The sequence below is a fragment of the Meriones unguiculatus genome, chromosome 2 (assembly GCF_030254825.1).
Source record: "Meriones unguiculatus strain TT.TT164.6M chromosome 2, Bangor_MerUng_6.1, whole genome shotgun sequence".
NCBI classification, from domain to species: Eukaryota; Metazoa; Chordata; class Mammalia; order Rodentia; family Muridae; genus Meriones; species Meriones unguiculatus.
In genome coordinates this window covers 55,621,357-55,636,724 of record NC_083350.1, presented here as the reverse complement: position 1 = coordinate 55,636,724, position 15,368 = coordinate 55,621,357, and the positions used below count along the sequence as shown (strand labels likewise).

Here is a 15,368-nt window from a genome sequence, read left to right as displayed (position 1 = left end):
GCCCCTTTTTTGAACATTTTTAATAATCATTTTAATTGGGATCAAAATCAAATACGTGAATTGGTGTGGTCGCTGTGTTGCATGCCTATAACCCCAGCACTTGGCAGGCTGAGGTAGGAGTTTGATGCCAGCTGGGGCTACATAGTGAGTTCTAGGCTACACTGGGCTACCGAGTGAGGTCCTGTTTCGGTAACAGGACAACCATAGCATAACCTCCATTATGAATATTCGTGACATAGACTTTCATTGCCTTTAACCTCTTTCTCCATTACCCTTTGCTTCTTTTCTTTTATTGGTGTTATTTAGATTGTGAAGTGAAAGAAAGAATTCTTCCAAGTTTATTTGTATGTATGTATATGTGTATGAGTGCCCACAAAAGTTTATATGTATCATGTTACAGAGGTGCCAATAGAGGCCGTTGGATCTCCTGGATCTGGAGTTACAGGTAGTTGTGAGCTGCTTGATGTGAGTGCTGGGAGCTAAACTGAGTCCTCTGGAAGAGCAGTTAGCGCTCTTAGCAGCTGAGTCACCGCTCCAAACCCAAGGAACCCTTCCCTAAGTACAGCAGAGGGTGATAGGCCTTCATGCTGCTATGCTGCTTGGACTGCAGTTCTATGTTCCCTCTGATGACTGAGGCTAAGTTCAGCTCAGAAACTGGGCACCACACTGTTATATATCCTAACATCACACAGCTCCCCAGAGAGTGGTAGCCCTGTTTCACATCCCTGGCTAACAAATTTTTTTTCACTGGGACACATTGGTCATGTGATTTCTGTGTGCTTATCTCATAAAAGTGCGTAATACAGCTACACTCTTGAGATAACAAGCACACCAATGGGGCCTGCTTTGGTGTATGTTGTATGAAGCTTTCATTCTACCTGGTTAAATGGATCTACTTTGGTGTTGACATGTCTTGTCCTCTAATGCTGAGAGAAATCACAGTTGGTGACAGTAACAGTAGACATAACATCATTGACCTGTGTGGGATCTCTCTTGTAGTTTGGTTCTGTGAGCAGCTCCATTTCACAACTAGTCCAGCTTAAGACCAAGTGCAGGGCTAAGGTATGGTTTTTCTCTGCAATCATGTACAATAACGAATATACTGTTTTATGTATGCAGTGGAGGATTGCAGAGTTGTAAAAATCTATTTAGTTACAACAGTGTTTGGGAGGTAAAAGGGTGAAGGGCTAAGAAAGAAGTGGGTGGGGTTAATGAAAGAAGAGCTTTCTCCTGAAATTTTTCTACTTTTGCGAAAGTAGTGAGTATTCATTGGAATTTTAAACTGGAATTAAAATAGTGAAATGTCAGTCTTGCAGTCCTCTTCAGTCTCATACCCAAGGTGAGCGCCATTTTTTTAGTAGTTTTTTTGTGTGGTCCCCCTCCCACCTGTCTTCTTCCGTATGAAACAAGAATACTACGAAGTTCAGGCTGGCTTAACTTACTTTATCCTGCCTCTGCCACCTGAAGTACCTGCTTGTGGGCCATATGCCTGACCTTGTTTATATCTTCCCAGAGTTACTATACAAATATAAAAAATATTTTTAAAAAATTACCTCAGAAAGTAGTTTATGTTACACATATTTTTTCTTTCTGTCTCTGTCTCTCTTTTGCTCATCCCTTTTTTCCTTGAGCTTAGGAATCTCCTGTCTCAGTTTCATCTCCTGGAGTTAAGCCAAAGCCATGTTTTTGGTTTTTGGTTTTTCGAAACAGGGTTTCTCTGTGTAGCCTTGGCTATCCTGGACTCATTTGGTAGACCAGGCTAGCCTTGAACTCACAGAGATCTGCCTGCCTCTGCCTTCCAGAATACTGGGATTACAGGTGTACACCACTGCATCCAGCCAAAAGCCATGTATTTTGCTAAGACGCAGGTTTTTTTCTTTGTTTTTGTGAGGGAAGGAACAGGGGGCGGGAGGGAGGTGAGATTTATAAAGTTTTATAAACTTTATAAAGCTTTATAAAGTTCTGGTGGTATGGAACACAGACCATCATGACCTGGAGCTTACATCGGTCCTTCTGTTTTGGCCTCCCTAGTGCTGAGATTACACATATGTTCCACCATGCATGGCTGTGCTAAGACAAAGTTTTATTTTAAGGTTCTTTGTACTTTTATATTTGTAACTTCAGAGTGTGTAATTATTTACACTCTTGGAAGATAAATTGTCTTTCAAAATCATTAATAGTGTTTAAGAAAATGATAGGAAATCTCCATATTAATTAAAGTATTTTTATTTTCTGTATGTCAGTATTTTGCCTGTATTAATATATATGCAATAGTGGGACACTGCATCCCCCAGGTCCTGGAACTATTAAAGATGGTTGTGAGCTACCATGTGGGTGCTGGAAAACAAGCCAGGGTCCTACCTCTCCAGCTCCTCCATATTCCAATTAAAAAAAAAAATGTTTTGTGTGTGTTTGTGTGCCTTAGTGTATGGATATGTACCATTTGTGTGCACATTGGAGGTTCAGAGCTGCTCTGTGGGAACCAAACTCAGATCCTCTGCAGAAACAGTCAGCTCTCCTAACTGTTGAGCCTTCTCTAGCCCCACTATTCAGATTTTTAACCTTACTTTTTTTAATTACAAAAATATTACAAGGTAAAATTTTTCTGGCTTTTTAAGGAAAGATTTTGTAGTATGGGAATCTGCTGGTCTTCTCCAGAGATCTCCAAAGATAGTTTTTATTTTAAAACTCTGGTTATTAGAATGTCAAGTAACATAATCTGCCTGGCATAGTATATCTTTGCTGTTCTGAAAGGTAAGAAGTTCAGTGATCTTACCCCAGTAACCCTGCCTGGTTTAAGTGAATTTTTGTTATTTCAGGCATTGCCATTATTGCTTTTACATGTTGTGGTAGTGGTGTTTTTTGGGGGGCGGGGTGGGATTGGGTTTTTGAGACAGCTTCTCTGTGTAGCCCTGGCTGTCCTGGAACTTGCTCTGTAGAAGTCTACCTCAGAGATATTCCTGCCTGTGCTTTCCGTGTTCTATTTGATTCCCAATTTTAGGTAGTATATCTTTGTTTATGATTAGTTTTCTGAAAGAAATCTGTTCTTCCTAAATTTCTTTCTTCCCCTCTTCTGCTTTTCTGCTTTTATTTTCCCTTCACAATATAAAAAGATGTTTAATCATTTGTTCTCTTCTCTTTTTTTATTTAAAACTTTAAGAAGCGAGGGCCGTAAAGATAGCTTATTTGTTGAAGCACTTGCCACACTAGCATGAGGCCCGAGAACTAGCATTTAAAGGGGGTGGGGGCCTCAATCTAGAGGTGGAAACAAACGGGTTTGCTGACCAGGCAACCTAGCCTACTCATTGAGTCCCAGGCTAATGAGACACTCCTCCTCCCCCTTTTTAAAGAGGAGTGTGGCACCTGGGGAACAACAGCTGAGATTATCAAGCCTCCATATGCAGGAGCACATATGGAAGCACATGCACAGACATGAACCCCCTCCTTCACACACACACACACACACACACACACACACAAATTCTAAGGAGTAGAAACTAAGAAACAGCATTTTTGCTAAGAATACTATTAAGTCACAGAACAAAATATTGCAAGCTAAGATAATCATTGCAAAAAAAAAAAAAGATAATCATTGCATTATTTTTAAAACTGTTACTTTATTGTCTTGTGAGTATGTGAATGTGTGTGTGCCATAATGCATGTATTGGGGTCAGAAGACAGCTTTTGGAAGTTGGTCTTTCTTTCCAGTGGGTTCCAGGGATCAAACTCAGGTTGTTAAATTTGTACAACCAAGTGCCTTTACCCACCTAACCTTTTTGATAGCCCATGATAATTTTTTCTTAATTCTTTCATTTTATGAGCTCATTTTATTGACAGTGTCCCAATGAGATTATCTTTTAGTTGTTTTTCTAAATGACACTAAAACTTCTATCTATGCAATTTTTTTAGGACTTTTCTTTTTTTAAGATTTATTTACAGGCTGAGTGTGGTGGTGCATGCCTTTTCTCAGCACTTGGGAGGCAGAAGTAGGTGGATCTCTGGGTTCACGGCCAGCTTGGTCTACAAAGTGAGTCCAGGATTGCCAGGGCTCTGTTACACAGAGAAACCTTGCCTCTGACAAACTAAAACAAACAAAAAGATTTATTTACTTTAATGTGTTTTGAATGTTTTATCTGCGTGTATGTAAACACATTTTGTTTGTTCCTGGTGCCTGTGGAGGCCGGAAGAGGGCACTGGACCCCCTGGAGTTATGGACTGTGGTGAGCTGCCAGGTGGATGCCAGGAACAACCTCAGGTCCTCTGCAAGAGCAGCCAGAGCTCTTAAATGCTGGCCACCTCTCCAGCCTCAGAGTTTAGATTGTTAGTTTTGCATTTATCTTACTTTTAGAAATGTATTTTATTTTAGTTTTTTAATGTATATGAGTGTTTTGCTTGCACGCATAACTGTGTGCCACATTGGTGTCTGGTGGCCAAAGCGGTCAGAAGAAGGTGTTGGATCTGCTCAAGCTGCACTTACACACAGTTGTGAGCCACCATGTGGTTGCTTGAAATTGAACCCAGTTTCTCTGGAAGAACAGCCAGTACTCTTAACTGCTGAACCATCTCTCCAGTAAGGTTTAAATTTCTAAAGACCTTTTCCCTCACATTTTAAATTTTATTTTTTAATTTTTTGAGAATTTAGTACAGTGTTTTGTTTGAGGCAGTCTCATTATGTAGCTGTTGCTGGCCTTAAGTTAGGGCTATGCAGACCTTGCTGGCCTTGAATTCAAAGAGTTCCAGTTCTGCCTGCGTCTGCCTACCAAATGCTGGCTTCAAAGACGTAAAGGCCTTCATCACAATACCAGGCTTCTATCAGAAATTTAAACACCTCTGTTACCTTTTAGTTTTTTGCTGACAAGAAGCCAGATGCTACTTTGAGCCTCTTGGTTTTTGCCTCTTAATTTGTGATATTTCCCCTTTTGATGTTTGAGACAGTGTCACTATGTAGCCCTTGCTGGCCTAGCACTTACTTTGTAGAACAGGTTGCCTTTTTTGGGCACTTACATACACTTTTAAAGTATGATTTTTTTAATGCATATGCGCACGCGCACATGCAGGAAGGCCAGAAGAGGACATTAGATGCCTTGGAGCTGCAGTCACAGGTGGTTGACCTGGTCGGCTGCATTGTTGCTAGCAACTCAGCTCTGGTCCTGTAAGAGTTGCAAGTTCTCCTCACTACTAGAGCATCTCTCCAGCCCTTCTGTGCACTTTTAGCTGTTGTTTTTCTGTGTGTAGGTAAATATACTCTAAACTTCAGCTTTCTTGGACTTCTTTAATTTACAATCTTTATTCATTTGAGTATTTTTTCTTTGTTTGCATTTCTCTATATCTATGGAATTCCTGGCAGACAGATGTTGATCCTGTTACTTATCATATCTGATGATCTTTATTTTTGCAAGTTGCATGTTTCTCTCATTCCTACTGCTAGACTTGTTTTGTTTTTGTTTTTACTTGTTTTGTTTTTGTTTTTAAGTGTTCTGTTTTATTGTTCTTCTCTGCCGGGTTTTTTGTTACTTTCTTCTTTTTCATCTTGTTGAAGGAACCCAGGGCCTTGAGCATACTAGGCAAGTACCATTGAGCTATATACCTCAGCCCAGTATGTTCACTTTTAATGACGAAAACATCTCTTAAAACTCTTGGGTAGCCATTGAAGCGTATGTTGTTTGGCTACTTTCAGTTTCTTAGAGCCACTTTGTCTTGGTCTTTCTGCTTAGCTTTTCTTAAACTTGTAATTCCTGCTTGGTCATATGTTTGATTAGTTATTGTTTTGATTGGTAAAATTGGTTAGCTATTTCATCTTTCTTTGGAGTTAGGTCCACTGTTTTCCAGGAGGGTAGACCTCATTGTGGTATCAGTGTAGTGAGGAGAGTGGAGAGACACAAACATGGAGTAAACAGGCAGCTGCCACATTTACCAAAGAAATTTGTTCTGGTCTGGTGTGGAATTAATTTATTCTGCTTGGGTTCAACTGCCTTTTCCTATGCTACACCCCAACCCTTGTCATTGAACTGCTGCTAAACAGACCCTTTACTACATTTGTACTTGTTTTTACATATATTTATTTGTGTGTGTGTGTGTGTGTGTGTGTGTGTGTGTGTGTGTAAATGCGTTGGGCACCATGTGACGGTCTGGGGATGGCTTGGAGGAGTTGGTTCTGCCCTGCAGCCATGTGTGTCTGAAGTCAGGTTCAGGCCTTAGAGGCACCTCTCTTTGTCCACTGAGTCATCTTGCTGACTTTTCTTCGACTATTACTGGGGATGTTGCTTGTGCCCACTGTTAGTCACTTTGCACTGAGATCACGACTTCATGCCAAAGCACGTTTACCTTTTTTGAGACTTCTTTGCAACAGATCTCTAGTTTCCAGTCTAATATTCCTCCTACTTTTTAAAATAATTGTTGCTTTTTATTGTCTGCTTTTTAAATTTATTATTGTTTTTAAAGGCAGGATCTTAGGAAGTAGTTGGTGGTCCTGGAATTCTGTACACCAGGCTGTCCTCAGACTCACAGATATCTATCAGCTTTGCACAGTGCTGGGATTAAAGGCATATATCAGCACATTTGGGTTATTTCTCAATTTCTTGACTTTTTTTTTGTTACTGACCTGGGGCTGGTTCACCCTTCTAGGCAGTTTGGTGGTCCTTCCCTCCTGGGCTTCATGATCTACTGCCTACTGCCTACTGCCCATATCATTCAGAGGCCTCTAACACACCCTTACACACATAATAAAAATACTAAAAATTAAAAGAAAAATTTAAGTATGTGTAGATTTAAATCTGGGTTGCTCATACTTATGAGTGGCAGAGAGTCTGCCACTGAGCTGCCCATCCCTACATCTATAAGGTTTAAGGTTGTCCATCTCCTGGAGGACTTAGAGGTAAGTAAGCAAGTAAAATAAAGACTCATGAGCTAAACCCATTACTACCTTTCGTGTACCCCCTGAATGTCTTACTGTTCTTTGAAATAGAAAATGCTGTTAGGAAAATAAACATTTACACTGTAAATGAAAAGGAAGTGATTGCTATATTTTTAGTATTGGAGATGACATTTTAATGTAATGGAATCTATAGTACTAAAAGTATTATTTGTATTTTTATTGTGCAAGTGTGCGTGCAGGAGTGTGTGTGAGAGACGGAGTTCATGTGCAGGTATGTTCAGAACCAAACCAGAGGCTTATGCAGTGTGAGATAATGAGAATTAGAACTAATGTCCTTTTTTTTTCAGGGATCATTTGAAAACTGAAGATTTAACAGACTTATTTTGGTGAAAAGTCCTCATGCCATTTTCTGCCCTTCTGCACTCTTCCCAGTGGCAACAGTTTTTGGGTGACTAGGTCTGTTACCTAATAGAATATTCACACAGTGAGCTCCTTCAGAATAGAGATTGGATCAAAGTTAAAGCTTTTTTTTATTGAGTTTACTATGCACCCCAGGCATGATGCTAAGTTTTTCATGTGTTTCATTTAATTTCTGAAATAATCTAGTATTTGAGAAGTAATCTCCATTTTACATATTCCAATATTAAGGATTACTAAAAGCTCACTAAAGTGCACAAAGATGGTTATAAGCTGCATGTGGGTTCTGGGAATTGAGCTTGGGTCTTTCCAGTATCATTACGTGCTCTTAACTGCTAAGCCATCTGTCCAGCCCCAGTTTCCTTTTACTGAGGCAGGGTCTGTGTATGTAACCCATTATGGCCTCACACCAGAGTTCTCTTGCTTTATATATTTTGAATACCAGTACTATAAGTGTGTGCCCAAGGGTTATTCCTTTCCTTTGCAAGGAAGTACTAAAGGTTGTACTCAGATTCCCATGATTCACTCTCATTACTACTCAGGTGAAGGCAAAATACAACAATCTGCTTGATTAAGAAGTTTTTGTTTTCTGTTTTGTAATATCGGGGACTGAATCCGTGGCCTATCTGATAAGGCAAGTAATCTGCCACTGAGCTACATTCTATCCACGTAGTTTGGTTTGGTTTTAGACAGGTCTCACTGTGTAGCCCTGGCAGGCCTGGAACTCACAGGCATCTGCCTGCCTCTGCCTTCCAAGTGCATGTCACCATACCTGGCCCATACTTACGGCTTTTAATGAAAAATTTTGATCTCTGGGTTTTTCATTTTTGTTTGATAAAGAACACTAAGTTCAAATAATGCCATCACCTATGAGACTGAGGCAGGCTTGCTCCATTGTTAAACTAAGCCTCAGCTCCAGTGCAGAGAGCAAGAGATAGAAGCAAAATGTCAAAAGCTCCTATGATCTGTATTTCATGCCTATATTATAATAAGGCTTTGACTAGCAAAGCTTTTTTTGTTTTTTTTCTGAGAACAGGTCTCACTCTGTAGCCTTGGCTGGCCTGGAACTCACTATGTAAAACAGGCTGACCTCTGTGCCTCTGCTTGCCTTGGGAGTGCTGGGGTTAAAGGTGTGTGTGTATTTTATATCCTCTCCCTCAGGCTATAAAAATTGCTTTGTAGACCAGGCTGGCCTTGACCTCAGAGATCTATCTGCCTCTGCCTCTGCCTCCACCTCCCCAAGTGCTGGGATCACAGGTGTGCACCACAGGGCTCAGCTTCGACTTTTTAAGTTTTTTATTGTTACCTGTTGTATAGGGTGAACTCTCAGTTCAAATGTTGCTCTTGCCTCACTTTCCTGATTACATTAAGCTGTACACATCTGCTATTGTATGTTATTATGGTAATTGTGTTACTGCCAAACTTCTGGCTTCTTTTTTAGCTAAAGTAGGGTCTCACATGTTGCCCTGACTGTCCCTCATTTAGACTTTACCTAGCTTTCCTCATGAGATTAGACTTGATATTTCTGGTTTGGGGAAGAAGATCAGAGGTGCTGATTTGATCTCATTATCAAGAATGCACACTGATGATATGACTTGATGTCACCCTTGGTTATGTCCCTTCACTACACTCAACCGTTAGAATGAAATCATTGTTCCACTCAACAATCAGAGTTATGTGTTCTTAGGCTCCTTGAGAGTAACCACCTGTACTATTCCAGGGAGATTCCACTCTACTGTAATATATATATATATAATATATATATATAATATATATATTAAATAACTGAATATATACAGTATGGACAAAATATGTTTTTATTGCAATACTTTTAGTATGGTGGAAACTAGGTGCTATATAATCATCTCTCATTTGAATTTTTCTCATTTCTGCTTGTAATAAGTGCAGATAATTGTCAAGATCCAGTTTGAAAACGTCATCTCAGAATCCTCATTTGTGCAAAGAAAAATAAAAGCCATAGAGTAATTAAAATTATACAACCTGTAGGAGATTGCAGTCCATATCTACTTCCAGCAGTATTTGGGGATTCATACGACCTCATTTTCATATACATATATTTTTGTTACAGCTCTTATTACTTTTTTTGAGATAAGACACAAAAGTGTTTGACTGTTCCACACTCAGTTGCAGTTAGTGCTTTGAGTCGCTATGTTTATCATGAGGCTATTGAAACACTAGTCTAGAACTATGTGCTGCTTTTATGTACCTAAACTTGAGGACAGTAAAAAAAGTATCCATTATCTGACCAACTGAAAATGAGCCAATTCACCTTCTGTGTTACTCTTGGAAGGAAGACTTATTCTAGCGTATCACTTAATCAGTTTTTATTTTCATTCTTTATTGTACCTTTTCTTATTAGAAATTTCAGTCATGGCTCCAGTTCATTCTTGGCCTTGGTTATCTGTACTAATAAATACTGTTACTGCTGCCTAGTCCCTTATTTCTAAGAGAAATATCTCAAAGTGTTACCCAGGGCAGCCTTAAACTCTCAGTTCAAATGTTGCTCCTACCTCATTTTCCTGAGTACATTAAGCTGTACACATGTGCTACATAGGTCATTGTGGTGATCTTGTTAGTGCCAAACTTGTAGCCTTTTTTTTTTTTTAAGGCAGGATCTCACACATGTTGCCATGACTGATTTAGAACTCTGTATGTAGACCAGGTTGCCCTCAAACTTACAGAGACCTGCCTGTTTCTGCTTCCTGAGTGCTGGGAGTAAAAGGTGTAGTGCCTCCACACTCCTCCTCAATTTTGAACTGAGGCTGGCAGATATAGCATGTAGCTGAAGATGGCCTTGAACTGATCATCCTGTTGTCACTTCCAAAGTTGTTGGGCATGCCCTACATCAGTCTTGTAAAATGTTTCTTTGGTGATTATATCTCTGTAGTGTTTCCAATACTAAGATTCTTCAAAATCACCTTTTAACATGATTTAAATTCTTATAAGATTGGTTGGCATAAAATAGTAAAAATTGTTTCTGAAGAACAATTGTTACTAACTGAAGAATCTAGAAGACTGACATGCATTCTGAACAGCCTTAGGTAGCTGTTCTGGGAGAGTATTGTAGGGTCTCCTGTTGTATCAGCCTCCTCCTGACTGCCTCCTCTCAAATCCTCGAGGCTTTTCACTGCTCACGTGGAAATTGTGCCCTTTGTTTATACTCTCTCCACCTACTAGATAAAAGCTAACAGCAGTCTAACACTTAAGTTTCACCAAAATTTATGCCTGTGTGGTTTTGACTTACATATGTTTTATCATATGCTCAACAAAATAGTTGCACAATATTAGCTTATAAATTACATGCTTAATTTCACTCCTAAACTACTTAACAGTTTCTTTTAGGCCCGCCTTTGGGAGTTTTCCATGTAAACATGCAGTTAGTAGAAAACTGTAGAAACAGTTCACCTGCTTATACAGGTGAAGTATGACTGAAGTAGGAGATTAGAAGATCTATGATATATATGTCTCCATTTTTAGTCCAGTGAGTTGGAATTTGTGTATTGGTCTCTCTTTTAACACCATACATTTGAAAATTGTTACAGGTTTGTTGAATAGTATTTAGGTTTAATTAAATCTTTATATTTTGGCATATTTCTGATATCTTTTAAAATAAATACACATTATAGATAATGGTTGAAGGCCCTTCCTTTTCCTTATCCAAATATATCTACTTTCCTGAATTTAGGTATATCTGGCAACATAACTGATCTAGCATTTCAAATTCCCCAAATTGGTCTTGTGGTGAAGGTGGTAGTACACCAAGAAAAGCTTTGTGACCAAATTCTTTCACGTGTTTATATGTTGCAAGCACTGAAGCTCTGAAGTATGGAGAAAAAATCAAAACCTGTCCCTATGAGTCTATGTGATGTTTCTTGGAATATGCATTGAAAACTGCCTAGAAGTGTACCCATTCTGCAGTTAATGTTCATCTTCGTAGTTTCTCACTGATGTACTTATGTAGAGTTTGATGACAGGCATGCTGTTGGCAATCATTCCCAGTCAGTCTTGTTATTGGTCATGTCAATAATGATTTTACAAAATGGGAAGATAAACTTCCAACAAGCCCCATACTCACTGACCAGTTCACAAGTTAATGACACTCCTTAAATTTTGTAGTTCTTGAGTCTTCTGGTCTAGCCTGTGGATAAAGGCTTTGTTTACACTTAAATTGATGTTACATTTTATGTTTCCACAGCTGACAGTGAGCCAGAGTTTGCTGTTAATGTTTAACACATTTTCTGAGTGACAGTTCTTTAACTGTTAATATTGTACAAAATGGTACTTGAAATCATTGTTTGCTTTTTTTTCTTTCTGTATTAGAAAAACTGGTGTTTTGTAAGTCATGTATATTCTTAATATTTGTTAATATAATGACCTGATTCAGGAAAAATAAAATGGGAAGATGGACATTACTTCTGACCTTTGAATAAAACTCATTATGTATTGGTTTTTGGACTGTTTCCCAAGCCTTGGGTCATATGTACCATGTTAAGTCAAGGCTATTTACCCATGTTGGATGACAGGCCCCATGATCTGAAGAGCATGTGGACAGAGGAGGAGGACCTGGGAAAATGCACAGTCACAAAGGTTATAGTAAATTTCATAGAAGCCAGGGAACTTCCAAAAAGGGACATATCAAGACCGATCTCTATCCCATTCTGGCTTCAAGTCTTCACACCACACTGCTGGGTTAGGAAACTATGGGAAGTTTTCACTCTCTGTAAAAGCCTGGCCTATCTGTTCACCAACTTAACTAGAGCTTGAATATCCTGTTTGTCTTAGAACTTTTTCTTCTAAAACATTTAAAGCAATCTTTCAGTTTTTTGGGGGAGGGGGAGGGGCGAACTAGGACTTCCTGTAGCCCAGGTTAGCCTTAACGTGACGGAGGATGACCAAAAAATCCTTATATTCTGAGTTCTGTGATCACAGGTGTGCATGACCACCCCAGGTTTTGTGTCATGCTGAGGATTGAAACCAGGGCTCTTCATACTGGGCAAACGCTTGTCTACTGAGCAAGCAACATCCTCAGCCCAAGAACTGTCTTTTTATTACTGAAGTTATATATAAAAGATTTAAGTGTGTTCATGCTTGTGTTTTCATGGAGGCCAGAGGCTCCCCTTGAACCGGAATTACAAGCATGTATGAGACAACTGATATTGGTGATGGAAACTGAAGAGCAATCCCACCTCTGGTCTTCCTGCATATCTTGCATGTCCAGTTGTAATCTGAATACAATGGATAAACGCTGTGTGACTTTCCTACTCATCTTAGACTCAGAAGCTTCATGCCTGGCTTCTTGAAAGGTCTGCCATCATCTGAAGGGATGTGTCTGCCACGTTCTACTTGTGAACTCTTGTTGAACCCCTACAGGGTCACAATTTATCACTGATAGATCTTTAAAAAATATTGTATGTGTGGAGGGCAGAGGACAATTTGTGGGACTCAGTTCTTGTCTTCTAGCTTGTGAGCTCTGAGGACAGATCTCAGGTTATCAGCAAGGGCTTTGGCTGCTGTACTATCTCATGGGCCCACCGGTGCTGGCACTTAAGTAATCTAATGGCTGGTTTATTATAGTGTTAACCTTTTGATAAAAAGTTTTAGTGCCACTTTTAGAAGTACTTTCCAACATCAAGTGGTTGTTAGTCCTGAAAACATTGTTCATTACCAAATATTTTTAGACCACGTGAAATCTGCCCTGCTAAACTTTAAATCAAGTTAGTATTAATTCCTGTAACATTGCAAATGTTACATTTTTTAGGATTTGTATTTGGGATACAAAGAGTGTTGAATTACTTCTGAAATTTTGTTCTTTCAAAAATGAAATATTGCTGCTGGACGTGATGGCACACGCCTTTAATCCCAGCACTCATGAGGTGGAAGCAGGAGGATCTCTGTTAGTTCCAGGTCTACTTAGACCCTGTTTCGAAAAAGGAAGAAAGGAATAAAGTCAAGTTTCTTTTAAATGAGTGTGTTGTGTGTGTGTGTGTGTGGGTGTGTGTGTGAGTGTCCAGTGTCTCTCTTGCTGCTCACTTTGGTGTCTTGCCAGTTCACAAGTATGCTTGAAAATGAGTCATCTGCTTTAAATTTGAAGTTCCTTCTGAGGACTGAAGCTCATTTTCTGGCCTCACAGGTCTGTTTTGGCAAATGGAGATAATAATTGAATTACATTCCCTTGACTTTGGAATAAAGGTGAGGAGCCTATGATTGGAAACTTCAAGCGCTATAGAAGGGTAGTATTTTTGTTTTGTTTTGGTTTTTGGTTTTGAGACAGGATTTCTCTGTGTATCTCTGTCTTGGAACTCACTCTGTAGACCAGATTAGCCTTGAACTAACAGAGATCATCTGTCTTTACCTTCCAAGTGCTGGGATTAAAAGTATGAGTCACCATGCCCAGCCTGAGTAATACTCTTTAAATTTCCATGCAGTGACTCTTCTCTAAAAGATTGTTGCTAATTAAACTGTAATCCTGGGACACCTGGGAACATATTGCACCTTGCTTCTCTGCCTGTATGTTTACTTAGGATGGGAAGTGTGGTGAGAGTATGTGTAGAGGCTTGTTAGGAGTCAGGTCTCTTTCCTCATGTGAGTTGCAGGGGTCAAACTCTGCTCTTTGGGTTTTGTGGCAAGCACCTTTACCCACTGAGCCATCTTACTGGTCTCCCTATATTTATTTAAAGCCTGGCTTACTGCAGTGTTTCACATCAGGTAATACCCATTTTCGGGATAGAGTTCTATAAATTTTGACAAACACTGTGCCCAATATACAGAAAATTTCAGCACCAGAAGTCCATATTTTGCTTTAATTTCAAAAGTTTTACTAGAGTTTACCTTGATTTCCCTAGATAACCAACCACTCACTGATTCATATGTAGATGGCCTTGTCAGTTCATGATGCATACAGTAAATATCTTTTTTTTTTTTTAAATGGTTTCTCGGGCTGTCTTCGAATTCACTCTGTAGACCAGACTGGCCTTGGACCACCTGCCTCTACACCCAAGTGCTGGAACTGAAGTCATGTGCCACCATTGGCCGGCAGCCATCGTTGAACATGATGCCTGCTCTGCTTCTGCAGGCACACAGTTAGTTTCTACTACAGGATTAGTCATACCAAAGGCTGCGTGCCAGTAAGAGTTCATTTTTCCTGAATTGTTCTAGTCTGCTGTCCCTCTGTTACAGAGGAGCCTGTTTCAGCACTGGGCAGTGCCATGCACAGCTTTTGCTAATGTGAAACTTGGTGCTATGCAGTCTTGGCTGGCCGAGTGACGTCACGTTTGGAACCTGGTACCAAGAGTGCTACCTAAATGAGTGACACAATGGTGACGCTTCCTCCTTTGCTCTTACTTTCTTTTTCCAACACCACCCCCACTCCACAGTCTTTCTAAATAGCCCAAAGTGTTTTCTCATGATCCTCCTGCCTCAGCCTCTCAAGTGCAGGGATAACAGGGATGAGCCACCACACATGGTTTCTTACATTAAAATCATACCAAGAAAGTTGTGCACAAAATTTACCCAGTATTATTCATTTGTAAAACCCGAACATCACACTATACCAATATAATTTTTTCTTACTGTTTATTTATTTACTTTTATCTCTCTACATAGCCCCTGGCTATCTTATAACTCACATTGTAGAGCAAGCTGGCTTCTAACTCACAGAGATCTGCCTGCCTCTGCCTCCTGAGTGTTCATCTACACTTATGTAACCAGGGTCACTCTTATAATCACCCCATAACATTTGTAGTTTATGAGTGTCTTGTTTGCCTTTATTTAATTAGCAAACCTTCTTACTGTGTGTGACGTGTGTGTCTGAGTGTAAGTGTGAATGTGCCACAGTATATGTGAAGGTCAAAGTAAAACTTTTGGTAATTGGGTCTCTCTTTTCTCCATGTGTTCTGAGAATTTCTTTCAGGTCCTCAGGCTTACACTGCAAATAAGCACTTTGACCTTCTGATCCATATCTGGTCCATTGCTTGTTTTCATGAGCCTTGTTCTTTGTTTCTAAAAGCTTTCATTTTAGTGCTGATATGATTTTTTAAATTTGGGAACTATGGCAAAT

At 39.6% G+C, this 15,368-nt stretch overlaps 1 protein-coding gene across 4 annotated transcripts in view; it reads left to right on the top strand.

The window, feature by feature from the left end:
- The window catches only part of Wdr33 (WD repeat domain 33), a 113,655-nt gene that overhangs the window by 64,816 nt on the left and 33,471 nt on the right, over positions 1-15,368 (top strand). Inside the window, exon 8 of one of the 4 annotated variants that reach the window (XM_021643360.2) lies at positions 7,222-11,724. The exons of the other annotated variants lie outside the window; for them this stretch is intronic. Within the exon in view, the coding sequence (XP_021499035.1) occupies positions 7,222-7,232 (11 nt within the window). The 3' untranslated portion in view covers positions 7,233-11,724. Of the gene's footprint in view, positions 1-7,221; positions 11,725-15,368 lie in introns of those variants that run through there. 4 annotated transcript variants of the gene reach the window in all.